This window comes from Phyllostomus hastatus, unplaced genomic scaffold (assembly GCF_019186645.2).
Source record: "Phyllostomus hastatus isolate PE091 unplaced genomic scaffold, TTU_PhHast_1.1 phas_scaffold_1674, whole genome shotgun sequence".
NCBI lineage: Eukaryota > Metazoa > Chordata > Mammalia > Chiroptera > Phyllostomidae > Phyllostomus > Phyllostomus hastatus.
In genome coordinates, this window is record NW_025334011.1 from 23,783,809 (window position 1) to 23,806,299 (window position 22,491).

The 22,491-nt window shown below is 36.1% G+C and overlaps 1 protein-coding gene across 3 annotated transcripts in view; it reads right to left on the bottom strand.

Annotated features, from left to right (window-relative positions):
- Window positions 1-614: 614 nt before the first annotated feature.
- Window positions 615-22,491, bottom strand: part of NMT2 (N-myristoyltransferase 2) — a 69,179-nt gene continuing 47,302 nt past the window's right edge. For 2 of the 3 annotated variants that reach the window (XM_045858239.1, XM_045858240.1), the window contains 4 exons: window positions 21,664-21,834; window positions 3,306-3,473; window positions 1,279-1,416; window positions 615-1,098 (listed from right to left, as the gene is read on the bottom strand). In XM_045858239.1, the coding sequence (XP_045714195.1) occupies window positions 1,078-1,098; window positions 1,279-1,416; window positions 3,306-3,473; window positions 21,664-21,834 (498 nt within the window). In that variant the 3' untranslated portion in view covers window positions 615-1,077. The remainder of the gene's footprint in view (window positions 1,099-1,278; window positions 1,417-3,305; window positions 3,474-21,663; window positions 21,835-22,491) is intronic. The other variant, XM_045858241.1, reaches the window with a different exon arrangement.

Consider the following 22,491-nt stretch of genomic DNA (forward strand, 5'->3'; position numbering starts at 1 on the left):
TCCCCTTGGACTATTGACAATATATGTATATATGTACACTGTGAAACTTGGTTTTTCAATTCTGGATAAAAACACCATCAGTAACAAAATTTGAATACTTATTTACAAATAAGACATTTTCCATTAGCATGACAGCTTTCATGATAAATTAAAGTCAGCATAAAGGAATATGTGCAATTTTGCATAAGTAATAAAAACATTCAAACTATCAATATCCTGATAGCACTGATAAGATCCACTAGGTATTTTCTTTGAGTTCAGCGCTTCCACTTCCTTTTCCTCCCCTATCCTTGCTGTGGCTGAGAGGAAACGAACTGGTGCAGCAGCAGCGGTCTAATCAGTTACAGTGCACGTACTCTTTCAGAGAACACATTTCATGTTTGCACAAAACTTTGCTTTTGAACTAATCCACTGACATGTTGAAAATTAAAGTACAAATTTATGTGTCTATTGATTTGGGAACTTTGCTTTTGGAGAAAAAAATGTACTAGTCACCAGTACATTTTCATCTTGCTCTACAAGTAAATATCCACCACTCATCATTGAGTTATGGAAGTGCTGATTTCGGAACTGTTCCCAATGGTAGCGTGGAAGGTGACACAAGGAAAAATTTCTCAAATGGATCCTTTATTCTGTTACACAGACAAACAGACCACCACTTGATAAACAGAAATGCAGCAGTTTATCTCCACACCTTAGCAAAGATTTTCTTATATGAGTCTGTGACTTCTGTTCCATCCATTAAAAGGGTCCCTTTCTAGAGAATGGAAAAATAGCTTCTCTTCATCAAGAGACAGCCGAAAGTCTGAAAATTAGAGGAATGTGCTCTTTGTACCCTTTCATCCCTCTTTCAAATGGGTAAGCCATGAAAAAAAAAAGAGTGTTAACATTCCAGCTGGAAATATGTAATATGGGTCAGATATGGATGGATGCTTTTTCATCTTGTCCAGTTGTTACCGACTGCATCGATTTCACTGAAGTTGTGCTTTTATTCTTCTTTGGAAAGAAGTTCCAGGAATCATTAAGTAGAATATTAACAAATGATGATGTCAGAGTTCTAGAAATGGAAACATTCAACTATTGTAATACAAGTCCAACCTAAAGGGAGGGAAGAAATGGAATAGTAAGAACAGGTAAGCACGAGAAATTAAATTATAATGTGGTATGATAGATCTGTATTTTTTAAAAGCTACTAAAAAACTTAACAATCCTAAGGGAAGTATGGAATTTCCTAAGTAAATTTATTAAGTTTACAAAGGGTATATCAACTTCTCTTACCTTTTCAGAATCTGTTCCTGGACACCTCCAATTGTACAAGTAATACTGTAAATTGCCATCTCCTATACCAAACTTGAGCTTTTCCAAGAATGTCTTATTTTCCATCAAATCTAGTGCATTGAATACATCAAATCCTTTCTGCCAATGTAAAAAGGATTTAAAATTGAAAATTTGAAAAGACTAGAGTGTTTTCTGTATTATGTATTTCAGCATAACATTGAATGCCTCTAATAACCTGAATATGCATTTATAATAAGATTCAATGTCTGTCATATATAGTATAGGTTAAGAATTCAGTTCAAAACTGTCTCATACAACTAGCAGTGAATCTGATGGAGTCAGCAAGATTGTTCAGAAATACTGAATCAAAATGTAGTACACTGCTAACAATGACATAAAATCTATTAAGAGTTCAGAAAATATTTTGTTCCTGTTTTAAAAGGAACTGTTGCCTAGATGGCTCCATCTCCAGAACTATTAGTTACTAGTCTTTCTAAATTCTGACTTATCTTAAGTAACAGCCAAGAAAACAAAGTTGTAAAACCTTTAAATAGTATATTTGTCTTTGGCTGATAGTGGGAAATAAATTCAGTGAAATTTAATAGTAAAAATGTAATGTCTTTAAAATGTTAGATACTAACTATGCAAAGTAATATACTGAGTTGGCCAAAAAGTCCATTTGGTTTTTTTTTTTGTAAAATGAAAGACACAGTCTTCTTTTTCACCAATAACTTCATTGATTTGGATATTTTGAGAATGTTGGCTGTCTCCCGTATGGTAGAACACTGATTTCTCTCAATGTCTTGATTTAATCATTATCAACGTCAGCTGGTCGGCCTGACCGTGAAGCATCGTCCAGCGAGAAACCTCCAGCCTGAAACTTCACAAACCACTTCTGACATGTTCAATCAGCCACAGCATCTTCTCCATACACTGCACAAAACTTTTTTTTTGGATTTCAGTTGTGTTTTAATCTTTCTTGAAATAATAAGGCATAAAAACATTGAAAATGTTGCATATTCATCGATATTCAGTATTAAAATGGCCACACAAAAATTCACTAGTTTTGAAGTTTTCTTTTTAAATGCACGCTGATATGACAGCTGTCACAAAAAGAATTTAACAAAATTGTTTCAAATGAAAGTAAAGACAACTAGGGCCACTAGAGCCATCTTATGGAAAAGCAACCAAATAAACTTTCTGGCCAACCCATTAGATGAAGCACCTAAATTTCTGCTTCTCAAGGTTTTTACCTCAAATAACTTATAGGACTTTATTGGGAAGTAGCTGAAATGAGTAATAGGATCAAAGAATAAGAATAATGTTGATTTGGAAACCCACTAGTAATGTATTTTTTTTTTGAAAAATAAATGATCAAATACTAGATAAATGAAAGGAAGACACTTTTGATGTGGTGTTCCCAATTTCTCATGAATGGTATTTTTTCATTTAGTAAAGTGCATCTGTTTACTGACTTCAATTTTTTTTAACGGAAAATGTTTATTTGTAGCAAGAATTTAACAATTATCCTAACTACCACACCACAGAAATAAAAAATAATATAAATATAGTAAGGTATATTATGAATTTAACTCCTTTTAAATTCTTTTAATTTGACCAGTAATCCCCTTAATTTTAAAAATAAAATATCTTTAGTTTTATAATTCAGAGACCATTTATTTAAATCAGAAAACTTGTTGCTAATTATTCATTGTAAAACAAACATTCATGTATTTTCCTTAGGTCATAGGATCATATATTCCTTATGGGTTTTATATATTCTTATATAAGTGTTTAAATTACCTACTTTATACAAAATGTCTTTTTGGTTAAGTTGCAATAGAATTAATGATGAAAAGAGCCACTAAATTCTTCTTTTGACTCATGGTAGAAAGTAAACAAACAAACAAAACAGAAAAACTCAAATGATTTCTTCCTGTGTGCAAGAAAATACAGTAAGATGCTTTATGTACTTTGACACACATACTTGGAAAAATACATAGGACAAAAAGCAGTGGATCTCTTACCAATTTAGCTATAATGAGCGCATCATTCATGAGGTCTAGCAGGGGTGTCTCGGTGTGAATGTTGTAGAAGGAGTAGGCAGCTTTGAGGCTCTTGTGAGCAGGGTGGTGCATGACTGTGGAGGGGAGTGTGTAGAAGCTCAGGAAGTCAGTAAGTTTACCACCGGAGTTCTAAAGAACAAAGGGAACATCAGGTAAATACCTCCTAGAAGAAATTTTATCCATGCATTTGAGCTAACTTTTTGACTTACACCACGACTTTCTGTTAGAACAAAAAAGCAGCAATTCATACTCCTCCCTTGGCAGTCTGATTTGGAGCCCTGTAGGGTACGCTATGTGGAGGCTGAGAAGGGCATGGGGTTGTAACCTTAGGCTAAGTGCTAGTTCATGATTTGAATAAAGAAGTTAATCAGTAGAAAGATTTAGAAGGAAAGCTTCCATTGGGATGACTAGTGAGTCTCTCTAGACTTATGGGAAAGTGATCAGAGTAGAATCATTGTTTTTGCAGAAATAAGAGAGCGCTAAGGATTTGAAGGCTGCCTTGTCTAACTAACAGACACTACATAACAGTTCACTTCATCTTGGCACAAAGTGAGAATTTTATTAGCTTAAAGCAAAGTTGGATAGAGTTTGAAGCTGTTTTTAGAAGCTCGTGACAGGCACTGGTACTGCACCAAAATATACATACGTGAATAACTGAGAAAATCTGATGCTATCAAAAATCAAAAGGGATGCAAAAGTGGTATTGATTTCATTATCTTGGGTATACTTTTCAATACAACCAATTAGCCAGTATTATTGAGCTGTTTTGGTTTTCAGAGGTTGCATATAATTCAAACATATCATAGTTTGAATTATACAGCTGAGGCGGCTAGTCCGAATGCATGCTCAATTCCATAGGGGTGGATCACTGGTATTTGAGTGTTTCTGACTCATTAAACATCTTTTTAGACATTAAATTAGAGACATTAAGCTACAGTGATTGTCTACTGCACAGGTGGCAAACGCAAGGCCCGCAGGCCAAATCTGGCCCTCCACCTTCTTTTACCCTGCCCAGCACCTTGTTTCTACCCAGAAGCAGTGCCGAGCTCCTTGCCCCTAGTTAAGGAGTAGTTACATTTGTGCAGTCCTAAAATTACATTCAGCCCTTTGAAGGCAACCGTGAAGCTAATGTGGGCCCTGGTGAAAATGAGTTTGACACCCCTGGTCTATTGTCTTGTATTAGCAGCTCAGTATTAGAGATGAATGAAAAACCTAAACTTTCAGCATTAATAAAGATTCTCAAATTAAAAAATAATACAAATTAAAAAACTCACTGGATGGGCTTAATAGTAGAGTGGAGATGACAGAGGACAGAATCACTAAACTTGAAGAATTCAGAATTTACCCAATCTGAACAAAAAAAAGAGAAAACAGACTGAAAAAAATATGAAGTCTCCGGGATCTGTGGGACAGTAACAAAAGAGCCAACACTTATTGTCACTGGAGTCTCGGGAGGAAAAGGAGAAAGCATGGAGCTGAAAGAGTATTTGAAGAAATAATGGCTAGCAATGTCCCAAATCTGACAAGATACACACAACAGGTTCAAGAAGCTGGGTGAGTCTTAACAGGATAAGTGCAAATAAATCCACTCCAAGATGCCTCATAGTTGAATTTCCAAAAAGTAAAGACAAAGAAAAATCTCAGAAGTAGCCATAGAGAAACAATGCACTACATATAGAATACCAATTTGACTGACAGAAGATTTTGCAACTGAAATCATAGAAGCCAGATGAAGTGATATTCTTTTAAGTGCAGAAAGAAAGGAACCATTAACCATAAATTCTATAGTTGGTGAAACTATCCTTTAGGAATGAAGGATAAATAAGGACATTTCAGACAAATGATAACTAGAAAAATCTGTTGCTAGTAAACATACTTTTAATATTGGCCAAAGGAAATTCTTCAAATAGAAACAAAATAATACAGAATCTTGGTGCATCAAGAAGGAAGAACAAACAACAGAAATAGCAGAGCCCTGACCAGTGCGTCTCAGCTGGTGGGGTGGCATTCCGCAAAGCAAACGGCTGCCAGTTCTGTTCCTGTTCAGGGCACATACTTAGGCTGCAGGTTTGGTACCCAGCTGGGGCACGTTCCAGAGGCAACTGATTGATGTTTCTCTCTCACATTAATGTTTCTTTCCCTCCCCCTCTCTGAAAGAAAGGAAAAAAGAAAAGGAAAAGGAAAAAAAGAAATACCAGAAATGTTGTTATACAATTGACCTTTGAACAACGTGGGATTTAGGGGCGCCAACTCCTCAGGCAGTTGAAAATCTGCATATAACTTTTGACTCCCTTGAAACTTAACTACTAATAGTCTACTGTTGACTGGAAGCCTTATTAATAACATTAATAGATAGTTACATATTTTGTATGTTTTAAGTATTATATCCTAAATCCTTACAATAAAGTCAGCTAGAAAAAAGAAAATGCTATTAAAATCATTAAAAATACATTTATAGTACTGTGTGTATGTATTGAAAAAAATCTGTATGTAAGTGGGCCCACACAGTTCAAACCTGTGTTGTTCAAGGGTCAGATGTATACTACAAAGTATGCTTCAACTCTTAAGTTTTACAAATTTACTTTATGATGGAAACAAAAACTGTAACACATTCTGATACTCAAGACCCTGATATTTAAAAGTTGAGAATGTAGAGGGACCTTAATGGAAATGAAGTCACTGGAAGTGGTAAAATGTTGATGATACCAGTAGACTATGAGCAGTCACACGTGTACATGTAATATACCTAGAGCAACCATCATGAAAGCTATACAAATACACTGAATGTGCTAAAAATAAATCAAGATGGAATCCTAAAAAATTCTCCAAGTAATGCACAGGAAGGGCAAGGAAAAAGAAACAGAGTAACAATACCAGAGGGATCAAGCAGAAATAAATAATAAAATGGCAGAGTTAAGCTCTAACATATTAATAATTATCAAATGTAAATGGTCTAAATATACCGATCAAAAAAGACTGGCAGCCCTGACAGGATGGGTCAGTTGGTTGGAGCATCATTCCATACACCAAAAAGGCTGCAGTTTCAATCCCCGATCAGGACATATACCCAGGATGCAGGTCCAATCCCTGGTAGGGGCATGTGTGGGAGGCATCCAGTCAATGTTTCTCTTTCACATCTATGTCTGTCTGCCTGTCTGTCTCTGTCTCCGTCTCCCTTCCTCTCTAAGTCAATAAACATATCCACAGTGATGATTAAAAAAACAAAGACTGGCAGAGTGGATAAAGAAACATGGCCCAACTTCATGCTGTTTGTAAGAAACTTGCTTCAAATTCAATGACATAGATTGAAAGTAAAAGGACTACAAAAAGATATATCATATAAACATTAATGTTTAAAAAGTAGAAATGGCTGTATTAATATTCAATAAAATGACTTAATAGCAAAGAAATTACTATAGACCAAGAAGGATATTACATGATGATAAAAAGATTGATCCACTAAGTAGACATAAAGGTCCGAAAGGTATAAGTACCAAAAAACCTCCAAATATATCAAGAAAAACTGCCAGAACTGTAAGGAGAAACAGACAAATACACAATTGTAGCTGGGAACTTCTACAGCTCTTTCATCAAGTAGAACTGCTAAAAAGAAAATCAGTAAGAATATTAAAAATCTGAACACAATCAACAGGATCTAATTGGCACACATGGAACATTCCACCTAAAAAGAGCAGAATATACATCTCATTAGCACACAGAACATATTAGGTCCATAGACCAAATGGGCCTAGAAGAAACCTCAAGAAGCCCAACAGAGCAGAAATCATACAGTGCACGTTCTCCAACCATAATGGAATGAAACTAGAAATCAACTGGAATTCCCTAAGCACATCAAAACTGAACAGTGGAATTTAAGTAATCCATGAGTCAGAGTCTCAAAGGAAATAAAAAAAAAATACATAGATGTGAATAAAAGTGAAAATAGAACATACCAAAATATGTAGGATTAAGGGATTAAGTTAAAGCAGTACAGAGAGGGATACTTACAGAAATAAATGCTTACATTGTAATAGGGGAAAGTCTGAATAATCTAGTCTCTCCCTCAAGGTATGAGAAAAAGTGGGGAAAAACCCCCCCTCAAAATCCAAAGCATGTAGAAGAAAATAATCACAGAATCAGAAATCAATGACACTGAAAATAGGAAAATAACAGAGAAAAAATCAATGAAACAAAAGCCTGCTTCTTGGAAAAAATATCAGTAAAATTGATGCAATGCTAGTAAGACTAACAAAAATAAAGAGAAAGTGTGAATCATCAATAGAAAGAATGAAATAAGAATTACCACTACAGATCTGCCAGCCATTAAAATAATAACAGAGGAGGAGTATGAACAAGTTTCCTCTAATTTGACAATTTCAAAGAAATGGACCAATTCCTCAAAAACCACCAACTATTAAAACTCAATCAAGATGAAACAGATTATCTGAATAGTCCTTATTTTAACAAAACACATTCTCTAAGGTTAGATGGTTTTAGCTGGAGAATTCTAGCAAACATTTAAGGAAATATCACCAATTCTACACAATCTCTTCTTGAAAACATAAGAGGAGGTAATACTTCCCAGCTCATTTTATTAGGCCCGTATTATCCTGATGCCTAAACCACACAATGAGAGTACAAAAACAAAAACAAAAAACACACAAAAAAACTCAAAACCCCTGCAGACCAAATATCTCTCAAGAGCTCAAAAAATACTCAACAAAATATCAATAATCCAAATTCAAAAATGTATAGAAAGTATACACCATAATCAAGTGGATTTTTTTCTAGTAATGTAAGGGTGGACAAACATTTGAAAATCAATCAATGTAATATATCATCAGACTAAAGAAGAAAACTCATGATCATAGTGATTGAAAAGTGAAAGTCACTGGGGAAATTTCAACACCCATTCATGATAAGAACTCTCAGTAAGTTAGGAATAGAGGGGGATAATTGCAAACTGGTAAGGTGCACTGACAAAAATTCTACAGCTAACATCATACCAAATGGTGGAAGTCTGAATGCTTTCTGCCTAATATGAAGATCAATGCAAGGATGTCAACCTTTACCACTCTTATTCAACGATGTATTGGAAGACCCAGACTCTAAATAAAAGGAATACAGATGAAAAGAGAAGATATAAAACTGTTCTAATTTGCAGATGACATGATTGTATATGTAGAAATCTCAAGAAATCTGCCCAATAAACTGGAACTAATAAGTGATTTTGGCAAGACTGCAGAATATAAAATCAACACATAAAAAGCAATTGTATTTGTATATACTAATGATGAACATGCTGAAACCAAAATTAACCCTGTGGAGGTCATGATCAAAAAAATTACACTGTAGGTCACACGTATCCAGGAGATACATTCATTACTAGTATGTGCTGAAGTGCAAAAAAAAAAAAAAAAAAAGAAGAAGAAGAAGAAATAAAAACACTGTAAATTTGCATTTATTATATTTATAGAATAAAATACATGATTTTTATTTATTTTCTGTTACAATCTATAAGTTAAACAAAGAAATATAAAAACATAAAGAATAAAAAATTTTCTTTTCAAATAACAAAAACATGGGTATTGCTAAAAATTACAACCAAAAAATGTCTTTAATGTTAATCAGAATCTTCAATAGTTAGCTTTGCAAAACATTTGTAACACCCATTGCAAATAATATTGCTGTGCTCAAGGCATAAATACTTTACACAACACTTGCAAAAATATTTTGATAAGTCACTTTGGATGTATAGCCCCTAACACATCTTTTTCTTTTTCTGCTTGTCTAGGGAGCCTTATCTATGCTGTCATTAGTTCCCTTCAATTTGTGTTTGAAACTGATAAAGTTTCAGGTGTAAAGGCTTGTGCACACCTGTAGAGATTTCTGAACACTTTACTTGTTCTGACACTAACTGCATGAGATTTCTAATAAATATTCCTTAATTTCCTAAGGAATAGGAAATAATAAATATTTCTAATATTTATTAGAAATATCCCTAAATATTTCTAATAAATACCTTATTTTCACATTGCTGTTCAGCATATGAATAGTCTGAGCATTTATCCTGCAATATTCAAAATTGTGTAGAATATAAATAACCACAGACCATCTTTTGGTGTTCCTGGCCACACTATATGCACCTATCATTTGGTCTACAGTATCAACTACCGTCTTCAGTTGATTGTAATATTCTATTATATCAGGCTTTCGTGAATCTAAATTTACAATGTCATCAAAATGCATACTTGAAACTAAAATTATGTTTTTCCTTTTTGGGGTATATGAGATATATAAGTGTGCAATCTGCACTAAAAGCAAATAAGTTGGATTTTTCAGGCCTGTTTTTAGAAGACACAAATTAAGGAGGTAGTTGGCATTTATTCTTATGAGCAGTACCTACGCATGAAAGTCACTTCTTTTTCAAGTCACGGATAAGGTTTATATCAGTGAACCAGTTACCTGCTGTAATGTTACCTCCTGAGGAGTAAATGGGTTCTGCAAGTCACTTGAATATGTCTGTTGGTTTATTACTAATCAAGTAAGGACCTTTGAGCTGCTTACTGGCATATATTTCAAGATTTCCTGTGTAAAATACCTTTGAATAAATCATAGTAAAATATTTATACCATATTTATTGGGCTCAGATGGAATATATTGTCTAAATCCACAAACCCTCTAAATCCAGGTAGCATTCCTTCTGTTATTACATCCTATACCATAGATAAATAATTTACAATTCTTTACAAATGCTGAGAAAATGTCTCTCACAGCTGCTAACTTGTCTACTTTTAGGAGTTCTAAGCAGGTAAGTTTGTCATCAAACTTGATACAATTATGAATAAATCTAAATCTCCGGAAAGATATCATAAATCTAAAAAGTTCAATCCCACTACCATTTGTAGCCCATAAATCCTGTAAATTTAGCCAACTGCTGCTATGTAAACCAGCTAGCTATGGGCCTAAAAATGCTTTTAATTCGATTTTGTCTATTCATTTAGCATCTCTTTCTCATGAAAAAAAAAAAAACCAGCTCAGGATAGAATCAATGTATTTATTTGTATATAGTAAGATTAGATCTAAAATACCAATTGTGATGCAGCAGTTCCAAGTTTCAAGTCCTGTCTTGGCATTTTTTGTGTGTTTGGCCAAACTAATGGAAGTCGACACAAAATATTCTGTGACCGTTTTCTAATTTGTCTTCTTATTGGATTTTCCCTCCATTCTGAATCTTTTTTCTTTCCAAAAAAACATACTCTTCATTCATGTCTAATTAATCTTTACTTTCTACACTAAAACTACCTTGCTCAGTATCCAAATCTTCTGAATAAACTTGCACATAAACTTCATCTTCTAAATCACTTTCATTTTAACATTCAACTTTTTCCATTCTCATCATCAGACTCGAGGAGCATTTGCTGAAGTTCTTAAATATCTCTTGGATTATTGAGTCAATATATTTTTCCAGCCATTTTCAACAATAAATTAAAAAAAGAAACAAAACACTACTTTGAAGCTCATGAAAAAAAAACAAACTAATCAACACTGACTTTGGAGTCTGTGGTATCTTTCAGATACAACTTACTATCAAATATCACATGCTTTTACAAAACACATGTTATAACCAAACTGATGGCTTAAACGTATGGCTTAACATTAGTCACATACAAACGTGCAGCTAGTCGTGACCTTGAACCTATGCACCTAATACCTAATATATGCAATAATATTTAAGACAATATTTAACAGTTTGTATCTCTCATCAGCTGCATCCTTTGCAGGGTTGAAAACAGGATACCATCATAATTACTCCAAGGAAAATGAAGCATCTAGGTATACACTTAAGAAAATATGAAACTCACACCAAGACACATTATAATTAAAATGGCAAAAGTTAAAGACAAAGAGTCCTAAAGCATTTTGGTCAAGATGGAGGAGTAGGCAGACACACTTTGTTTCCCTATGCAACCACAACAAGAATTACAACTAAATCTCAAATAATACCCAGAACTGTGAGAAAATTGAACCGTATGGAAGTCTGACAACCAAGAATTTAAAGAAGCCACATTCAATCAGATGGGTAGGAGGGGTGAAGACACAGAGACAGGGCAGAGAGGCGAGTAGACGCAGTGTATCATGGAGAGGCGGTGGTGGAATGGCCACAGTGCTTTCATATTCACATGTGGGGGATAAAAATTGGGAGGGACGCCTTGTGAGCGAGTGATCCCAGCCCCAGGACAGACCACACAGCCCAGGGTTCCAGCACTAGGAGATAAATCCCCATAATTTCTAGATGTACAAACCAGTGAGGCTTGGGTGGCAGAAGAAACTGCCGGATTTTGAGGAAACTCCGCTTAAGGACCCACACAGTCTTAAAATATATGCAAACCCACCCACTGTTGGGATTCAACACCGTGGTTAACAGTTGGAAGGGCACCAGTTGCATATGGGGAGTGGGTGAAGGGACTGGGAAGAGGGTGAACGCCGGGCAAACCTCCAGAAGCCAGGCAGTGGCACAGTCCGCTTTACAAGCCCTCTTCCCACACGGAGCCCCAAAGCCGTGAAGTGGGTTAACCCACGCTGGTGAATACCTAAGGCTCCACCCCACCCAATTTATAGGTGCCTTTTTACAATAGGTACTATTAAGATGGGGAGTCAAAGCAGCTTTACCTAGTACATGGAGACAAACACAGGGAGGCTGTGAAATTGAGAAGACAAGGAAATGTGGCCAAAATGAAAGAGCAGAACAAGACCCCAGAAAAATAACTAAACAAAACAGAGATAGCCAATCTATCGGATACAGAGTTGCAAACACTGGTGATTAGGATGCTCAGAGAACTCATTGAGTACAGCAACAACATAAAGGAAGAAATAAAGGCTACACTAAGTGAAATTAAGAAAAATCTACAGGGAACCAATGGTGAAGGGAAGGAAGCTGGGATTCAGATCAATGACTTGGAACATGAGGAAGTAATAAACATTCTATCAGAATAGGAAAAAGGAACAAGAATTCAAGAAAACGAGGATGGTGTGTGTAAGAAGACTCTGGGATATCTATACATGCCAACATCCGAGGCATTGGGATGCCAGAGGGAGAAGAGGAAGAACAAGAAATTAAAAACGTATTTGAAAAGATAATGAGGGAAGGCTTCCCTAGGTTGGCAAAGGAAGTGGACATGCAGGTCCAGGAAGCACAGAGAGTCCCAAACAAGTTGGACCCAAGAATGACCACACCAAGACACATTAAGGTTAAAATGACAGGGTTAAAGATAAGGAAAGAATCTTGGGAGCAGAAAGAGAAAAGCAGAGAGTTACCTACAGAGGAGTACCCAGAGGACTGTCAGCTGTTTTCTTGGGAGAAACACTGCAGGCAGGAAGGGACTGGCAAGAAGTATTCAGGGTGATGCAAGGCAGAGATCTACAGCCTAGATTGTTCTATCCAGCAAAGCCATCATTTGGAGTGGAGGGAAAGATGGAGTGCTTCCTAGGCAGGGTAAAGCTGAAGGAGTTCATCACCACCAAGCCATTGTTACATGGGATGTTGAAGGGACTTATTTTGGAAAAAGGGGAAGATCAAAACTATGAACATTAAAAAGGCAACAAATTTACAACTATCAACAACTGAATCTAAAAAAAACCCAAACCAAACTAGGCAAACAACCAGAACAGGAACAGAATCATAGGTATGGAGATCATTTGGTGGGTTATCACCTGGGAGAAAGAATGTGGGAAAAGGTGCAGGGATTAAAAAGTGTAATTGGTAGGTACAGAATAAACAAGAGGATGTTTAAAATAGTATAGGAAATGGAGAAGCCAAAGGGCTTATTTGCATGACCCATGGACATGAACTGTGGCGTGTGCTGCTGGAGGGAAGGGTGTACCAGGTAGAGGAATGCAAAGGGAGAAAAATTACTGTAGTAACATAATCAATAAAATAAACTTTTAAAAAAGCAGTAAGAGAAAGATGGTTAGTTACATATAAGGGAGCTCCCATAAGACTACCAGCTGATTTCTTAATGGAAACATTTCAGGCCAGAGGGACTGGCATGAAATATTCAAAATGATGAAAAGCAAGGTCCCACAACCAAGACTACTTTACCCAACAAGGTTATCATTTAAAATTGAAGGGTACATAAAAAGCTTCCCAGACAAGATAAAAATTAAAGGAGTTTGTTATCACCAAACCACTATGACAAAAAATGGTAAAGGGAGAAGAAGAAGAAAAAGGAAGGAGAAAAAAAATAAGGGGAAGGAAAAGAAGATGAAAGAGAAAAATACTTAAAAGAATAAAATGGCAATAAATACATATCTATCAATAATCACTTTAAATGTAAATGCTTAAATGCTCCAATCAAATAACATAAGGTAGCTGAATGGATTAGAAAACAAGACCCATAAATATGCTGGCTAAAAAACACCCAACTCAGAAGGAAAGATAGAGACAGACTAACAGCCAAGGGGTAGAGAAAGATATATCATGCAAATAGAAAGGAAAGAGAAAGCTGGGGTAGCAATACTTATATCTGACAAAACACACTTTAAAACAAAGGATACAGTAAGAGACAAAGAAGGACACATCATAATGATAAAGGGAGCAATCCAACAAGAGGATATAACACTTATAAACATTTATGCACAAAACACAGGAGCACCTAAATATGTAAAGCAAATACTGATAGACATAAAGGGAGTGGCTGACAGGAGCACAGTCATAGTAGAGGATTTTTAACATCCATCAACAAACAGAAAATTTTCCAAACAGCAGCCTTAAAATGACACACTAGACCAGATGGATTTAACTGATAACTTTGGAGCATTTCATTCCAAAGAAGCAGAATACACATACTTTTCAAGTGCTCAAAGGATGTATTCTAGAATAGAGTGCATTAGGACACAAAAACAAGTTAATAAATTTATGGAGATTGAAATCATATCAAAAATCTTTGCTGACCATTATGGTATAAAACTAGAAATCAATCACAAAAATGAAAAACACACAAAGGCTCGGAAGCTAAATAACATGTTACTAAACAATAAATGGGTTAACAATCAAATCAAGGAAGAAATCAAAAGATACTTTGAAACAAATATAAATGAGAACACAACCCAAAAATCTATGGGACACAGCAAAAGCAGTCCTTGGAGGAAAATTCATAGCATTACAGGCCTAATTCAAGAAACAAGAAAAAATCTCAAATGAACAATCTAACTTTACAACTAAAGGAACTAGAAAGAGAACAAAGCCCAGAGTCAGTACAAGAAATGAAATAATAAAGATCACAGCAGAAATAAACAAAGTTTTTAAAAAAGTACAGAATAAATCAGTGAAACCAAGAGCTGGTTTTTTGAAAGATAAACAAGATCGACAAACCTTTAACCAGAATCATCATGAAAAAAACAGACAGAACCCAAATAAATAAAATCAGAAATGAAAGAGGACGAGTAACAACATACCACAAAAATACAAAGGACTGTAAGAAAATACTAGGAATAACTATATGTTAAATAGGAAAATCTGGATGAAGTGGATAAATTCCTAGAAACATACAATCTTCCAAAACTGAATCAGGAAGAATCAGAGTATTTGAATAAATTACAACTTATAAAACTGAAGCAATAATCAAAAACTCCCAATGAAAAAAAGTCCTGGGCTGGATGTCTTCACAGGTGAATTTTACCAAACATTCAAAGAGGAACTAACACATCTCCTTCTTAAACTATTCCAAAAAATTCAAGAGGAGGAAAGACTCCCAAGCTCATCTTATGAGGCCATCATTATTCCAATTCCAAAACCAAAGACACTACAAAGAAAATTACAGGCCAACATCCCTGATGAACACAGATACTAAAATTCTGAAAAAAAATTAGCAAACTGGATCCAGCAATACATTAAAAAGATCATACACCATGATCAAGTGGCATTCATTCCTGGGATGCAAGGTTTGTACGATATCCTCAAATTAATGAATGTGATATACCACATTAAAAAATGAAGGATAAAAACCACACGCTCATATTGATAGGTGCAGAGAAAGCATTTATAAAATCCAGCACCCATTTATGATAAAAACTCTCAGCAAAGTGGAAACAAAGGGAACATACCTAACCATAATAAGGGTATATATATGACCAACCCACAGCCAACATCATACTCAAAGGGCAAAAGATGGATGTCCGCTTTCACCTCTCTTATTTCTTATTCAACATAGTACTGGAAGTCCTATGTTAACCACAGCAATCGGACAAAAAGAGGAAATACCATGTTTTCGGACCATAAGATGCACCTAGGTTCTAGAGGAGGAAAATAGGAAAAAAAAATTTGAAGCAAAAAATGTGGTAAAATATTTAATAACATAAATAACATAATATTTCACCAAAGTAAATATAAAGCTACATTTGGACTATAAGACACACCCCCATTTTCCTCCCAAATTTGGGGAAAAGGTGCATCTTATAGTGTGAAAAATATGGTAAAAGGCATGCAAATCAGAATGGAAGAAGTAAAACTGTCACTATTTGCAGATGATATATTGTATCAGATAACCCTAAATAATCCACCAAATAATTATTAGAACTGATAAATGAAATCAGTTAAGTAGCAGGATACAAACTGAACATCCAGAAATCAGTTGCATCTTTTTACACCAATAATGAACTATCATATAGTGAGACTAAGAAAACAATCCTATTTACAATTGCATAAAAAAAACCCCTAAGAATAAATTTAACAAAGGAGGTAAAAGATGTGTACCTGGAAGACTGTAATACACTGAAGAAACTGAAGAAGATACAAATAAGTGGAGGCATACCCTGTGTTCATGGATAGGAAGGATTAACATCATTAAAATGTCCATACTACCCAAATCAATCTATAGATTCAATGCAATCCCTACCAAGATACCAATGGTGTATTTCACAAAACTAAAACAAATATTAAAAAAATTTATATGGAACCACAAAAGATCTCAATAGGCACGACAATCTTGAGAAAGAAGAACAAAGTTGAAGGAATCACTCTTCCTAATATGAGACTATACTGCAAAGTCGTAATAATCAAAACGGCATGGTAGTGGCATTAAAACAGACATTGAGATTAATGGCACAGAACAGAGAAGCCCAAAATAAACTCATGCCTTTATGGTTAGTTAACATTTGACAAAGGAGGCAAGAACATACAATGGGGTAAAGATAGTCTCTTCAATAAGTGGTATTGGGAAAATTGGACAACTTTGTGCAAAAAAATAAAATTAGACCCCCTCTTACACCACACACAAGTATAATTTCAAAATGGATTCAAGACCTAAATGCTAGATTCTAAACCATAAAAATCCTAGAAGAAAACACAGACAGTAAAATCTCAGACATTTCTCATAGCAATATTTTTTCTGACACATCACCTCAAGCAAGGGAAAGAAAAGAAAAAATAAACAAATGGGACTATGTCAAATTAAAAAGTTTTTGCACAGAAAAGGAAACCATCAACAAAATGAGAAGACAGCTCACTAAATAGAACATATTTTCCAATGATATATCTGATAGTGGGTTAATATTCAAATTATAAACAACTTATAAAACTCAACACCAAAAAACCCTAAACAATCCAATTAAAATATGGGCACAAGCCCTACCTGGGTGGCTCAGCTGGTTGGAGCATGGTGCTGTACACCAAAAGGTTGTGGGTTCAATCCCTAGTCACAGCACATCCCTAGGCTGCAGGTTGGGTCACCAGTAGGAGTACATATGGGAGGAAACTGATTGATGTTTCTCTCTCTCTCTCTCAAATTACTAAACATATTCTTGAGTGAGGATTAAAAAAATTTTTTTAATGGGCAAACAACCTGAATAGACACTTCTCCAAAGAGGACATACACATGGCCAATAGACATATGAAAAGATGCTTGACATAACTAATCAGAGATATGCAATGCTTGAAGTCACTAATCAGAGAACTGCAAATTAAACCATAATGAGATATCACTTCATAGCTGCCAGAATAGCTATCATCAATAAATCGACAAACAACAAGTGCTGACAAGGATGTAGAGAAAAAGGAACCCTTGTGCACTGTTGGGGAGGCAGACTAGAACAGCCACTGTGGGAAGCAGCATGCAGTGACCTCAAAAAATTAAAACTCTAACTGCCTTATGACCCAGCAATTCCACTTCTGGGAATACAGCCAAAGAAACCTGAAACACTGATTCAAAAGAATGCATGCACTCCTGTGTTCAGTGCAGCATTATTTACAACAGCCAAGATTTGGAAGCAGCCCGAGTGTCCATCATTAGTTGAGTGGACAAAAAAACCTATGGTACATTTACACAATGGAGTACTACTGGGATGTAAAAAAAGAAGAAAATTTTACCCTTGCAACAGCATGGATGGACTTAGAGAGCATTATACTAAGTGAAATAAGCCAGTCAGAGAAAGACAAATACCATATAATTTCACATGTGTGGGATCTAATGGACAAACTGAACTAACAAGCAAAATAGAGACTGACTCATAGATAGGGAACAGACTGACAGCTGTCAGAGCTAGGGGTGGGGTTGGGGGCTGTGTGAAAAAGGTGAAGGGATTAAGGAAAAAAAAAAGCCTCATAGACAAAGACAACAGCACAGTGATTACCAGAGAGAAAGTGAGGGTGGAGGAGGTAGAAGAGAGTAAAGGGAGGATAAATGGTGATGAATCGAGACTTGACTTGGGGGGTGAACACAGGATACACTATACGGATGTCATATTATAGAACTGTACACCTGAAACCCGTATCATTTTATGAACCAATAAAATTCAGTTAAAAGAAAACATGTACAGGATCTGCATGGTAAAAGTTACAGAATGCTGATAAAATATATGGAGACATACCATGTTCAAATATTCGAAGACTTGTCAATTCTCTCCAAATTAATCTCTAGATTTAATGTAATTCTTTTTTTTTTTAATATTTTATTTATTTATTTTGAGGGAGGGAAGGGAGGGGGGGAGAGAGAGAGAGAGAGAGAGAGAGAGAAACATCAATGTGCGGTTGCTGGGGGTTATGGCCTGCAACCCAGGAATGTACCCTGGCTGGGAATCGAACCTGGGACACTTTGGTTCCCAGCCCGCACTCAATCCACTGAGCTATGCCAGCCAGGGCTGATTTAATGTAATTCTTATCAAAATATTTTGTAGACAAACTTAATCTAAAATTTATATGAAAAGTCAAAGCAAATAGACTAGCTAAAACAATCTGAACAAAGAAGAAAAAAGTGAGAGAAACCACTCTATCCAATTTTAACACATACTACAGAGCTTTAACAACCAGGACAGTGTGGCACTGGTAGGGGACAGATGCAGAGAACAATGGAACAGAACAGAGAACCAAGAAATATACCATAATACAAAGTATTAATTTCTAGCATATAGAAAAACTTTTACAAATTGAGATTAAGGCCAAAAATAAAAACAGGCAAAATATATGAACAGCACACTCATGTAAGAAAAAAATGGCTAACAGATTTATGATAAGATATTCAAATTCACCCATAATAACAACATAAAAATGAAAAACAAGACACAATTTGATACCCATCAGACTGGCTTACGTTTGAAGTCGGATAATACCCTCAAATGGTAGCGAGGATGTGCAGAACAGGACTTCCACGCACTGCTAAGAGATACCTGGCAATCTCTAGTGATGTTGGAGATGCGTGCGACCCTTAGACTCAGCCGTTCGACTTCTAAGTAGTTAATGCGAGGGCAGCAGTTCTCAAAATGTGGTCTGTGGGTACCTGAGACCCTTGGGGCCTGTGACGTGGAGACCCTTTCCCTAAGATCACCAGGAAGCTATCTGCCTTGTTTTCCATGCGGACATCTGCACTGGGAGTGCAGGAGCTACGGTGGGCACGACTGCTGGTGCCTCGGCACCAAACTAGGCAGTGGCACCACACCGCACCATGGGGCACTTAATTCACCGTCACCACACCCTCTCAGTTAAAAACAGGTTGCACATGTGTCCTTGATTAAGAATTACTTTCATTAACTCTCAACCCTTAACTCATCTTTTTAATCCTCTGTGGGAAGCCTTCTGCTGCAGACTGAAACACAAACGCTGTCTGAAGAAGTCCTCAGGCAACTGAGGGGTGAGCTGAACTAGCCAGTGTTCCCTGCAACACCACTTTGCTGTGGGACTGGCATGCTGGTCACTCAGCCGTGGCTGTCTGGCACATCCTGAAGGTCAATGATGTGAGTCTTAAACTTCAGGGAAAGGACTGGCAGGATTTGCTGCCGATAATAACATCTGAGCTTTCAGGAGCAAGGTAAAGTTTGGAAAGCCCAGTATCCTCCACCAGGAGCTAAATTTTGTATTTTCTGATGATACAATGGTGGTAATATCAATGAATGTGATTTTTTTATTACCTAATGAAATGTCAGTATTTGGAAGACCTATGTAACTCAGTGAACCAGTATCTTCCAAATGATTGATATATGATATTCCAAACTCACTGGTAAAAGAGTCATTCAAAAAACAAGATAGGCCTGTGGATTTTAATCTAACAGAGTATGAAAATTCATTAATATGATTCAGATACCCACAACTACCTGAAAAAGCTATTAAAATACTCATTTCTTTTCCATACTTCAATACTCTGTGTGAAGGATTTTTTTCATATACTTCAACCAAAACAGTGTGTCACAACACACTGAATGCAGAAGATGTGAGAACCAAGGTGTCTTCTATTAAGTCAGACATTTAAGAGACTTGCAAAAAGGTAAAACAATACCATTCTTTTAACTAATTTTGTTACTTTAAAAAATAGTTATTTTTCATACAAAATATGTCATTTAGGTAAAATGTAATGGACTTATTGTTATACAGTTATTAAATAATATATTTTTCCAATTATTCTTTTTTTAACTGAGCTACAATTGACATGTAACATTGTTAATTTCATGTGAACAACACCATTTGGTATTACGTATACATTGTGAAATGATCACCACAGTAAGTCTACTTAACATGCATCAATCACCTCACAGAGTTACAAGTTTTTTTTCTTATGCTAAGAACTTTTAAGGTCTACTCTCTTAGCAAATTTCAAATGTACAACACAGTATTGTTAACTAAAGTCACCATATTCTGCATCACGTGCCCATGACTCCCTTATTTGATAACTGAGAGTTTATACCTTTGACCACCTTCACACTGATCACCCCCAACCCCCACTTCTCATTTCTGGTGACTGCTAATCTATTTTCTATGAGGATTTTTTTTTAAAGATTCCCCATAAGTGAGATCATATAGTATTGGCTTTGTCTGACTTACAAAATAATATTTTAAAATTTGTTTTAATTTTGAATACAGTAAATATATGTAGGTAAAACTCACAAGAATAAAAAGTTCTTTGGGGTCCTCAATAATTCCTAAAAGGGTGAAAGAGTCCTGAGATCAAAAACTTTGGGAACTGTTACTCTGGAGAAACTTGCACAAGTGTGTACAGGTTTGTACACAAAGATAACCACTCCAGAACCACTCCAGCACTGTTTTAGAAACAAAAGTTTAAAAACAAAGGCTGCTCAAATGTTTTTCAGAAATACTGTCCGAATTCATGCTGTCTGCTCCCACCATTACTGCCTCCCTTGGCCGCCACCCTGCATCCAGACCCTGCCTGACAACGCTGAAAACATGCCTGCAGCTCCGTTCTCACAGCTGCACAGCGAATGGGCCTCTGCAGTAGCATCTACCTGACTGCCTCGCTCCTTTCTCTCCTCCAGGTACTTAACAGTTTAAATCCCAACTTCTTGACCCAACCCAACTTCAACCAAAAGACCTTCTAAGTGGAACAGCATTTGTACAGCAAATTCTAAGCTTTTTAAAAAACGGTTTACAAATCACTATGTTAAACTCATCTAACCAATAATCAGGAATTGTACTGTTACTTTTCCTTCCTTCCTCTAAACAGGGTTAAGTAGGTGAGTCTCAGACAAAGGCAGTTCAGTTCATTTTGCAAAACCAAAGGAATATTAAACTTTGGAATGTATCTACCTCAAAGGAGGTCATCCAAATTGGACTTTTTCAAAACTGAGAAAGCAATTAATCACACAGGTAGCAGCAGAAAAGCATCATGATTTCCCACTCACAAGTAGTAAAAGCAAGCTTTTAGCCAGGAATGGAAATTGCAAGAAAACTGGTTCTAGAAGGGTGAGCAGAAGCTAGTAGAGAAGCAGTAATTCATGGAAGAAGAGGAAAGAGATGGCACTCTATGATCTTTCTGAAAAAGGGACTCAATGGCACAGTCCTTTCACACTTCTCTGCACTATCATATCACCTTATCTTTACCTCCACTACAAACGTGTCAACAATGTGCTCCTTGGGGAGGAACCAGTGGGCTACTTCTTCTTCATCCATCACCGGAGCAAGATGAAACCGCTTCAGGTAACTGTTGGTTAATTCTCTAACTGCTTTGACATCTCTTGGTTCCATTGGTCTTAAGCCCGAAGTCTTTGTCACCTTGTCAGAGTGAAAACAGAACAAATTGGGAAGTTTAAATACAGAGGGGTAAAACGTACTTTGCACTAAAGTGTGGTCTGCAGACCAGCCACGTCAGCGTCACAGGGAAGCTTGTCAGAACTGCAGACTTTGGGATCTGTCCCAGACTTACCAAGTCAGAATCTTGCAGTTTAGCAAGATTCCCTGGTGATTCGTCTACACACTAAAGTTTGAGAAGCACTGAGTTAGAATATATGCTAGACAACATGTTGTATCTTATCTTTGCGTGCCAGATCTTTGGTGAATATTGCCCATGACCCAAACAAAATCAAAGGAACACTCCAGGTTGATCTATATACTAATGGCAAGAATTCTAACAGCCTAGATGACAGGGCAGAGCAATCTTAGCATGTGTTCTGGGTACTGTGCCTTAAACTGCCTTGTCTGACATTCTGAAAACACAATGGAAAAAAGCTCAGACATTTATTTCAATGATCTACGAAAAGGATATAGCTATTTGTTCTCATAAGCAACAACAGTGAAATCCTATTGATCAGAAAGGGAAGGCAAGTGTTTTAATAGCCAAGATTTGTCTAAAGGCAAATGGCTGGCTGCCAAGAACTGGTTGTGGCCTCTCATGCCATCTTTTAAATAAAGGTGATCAGCACAGGCATGGGA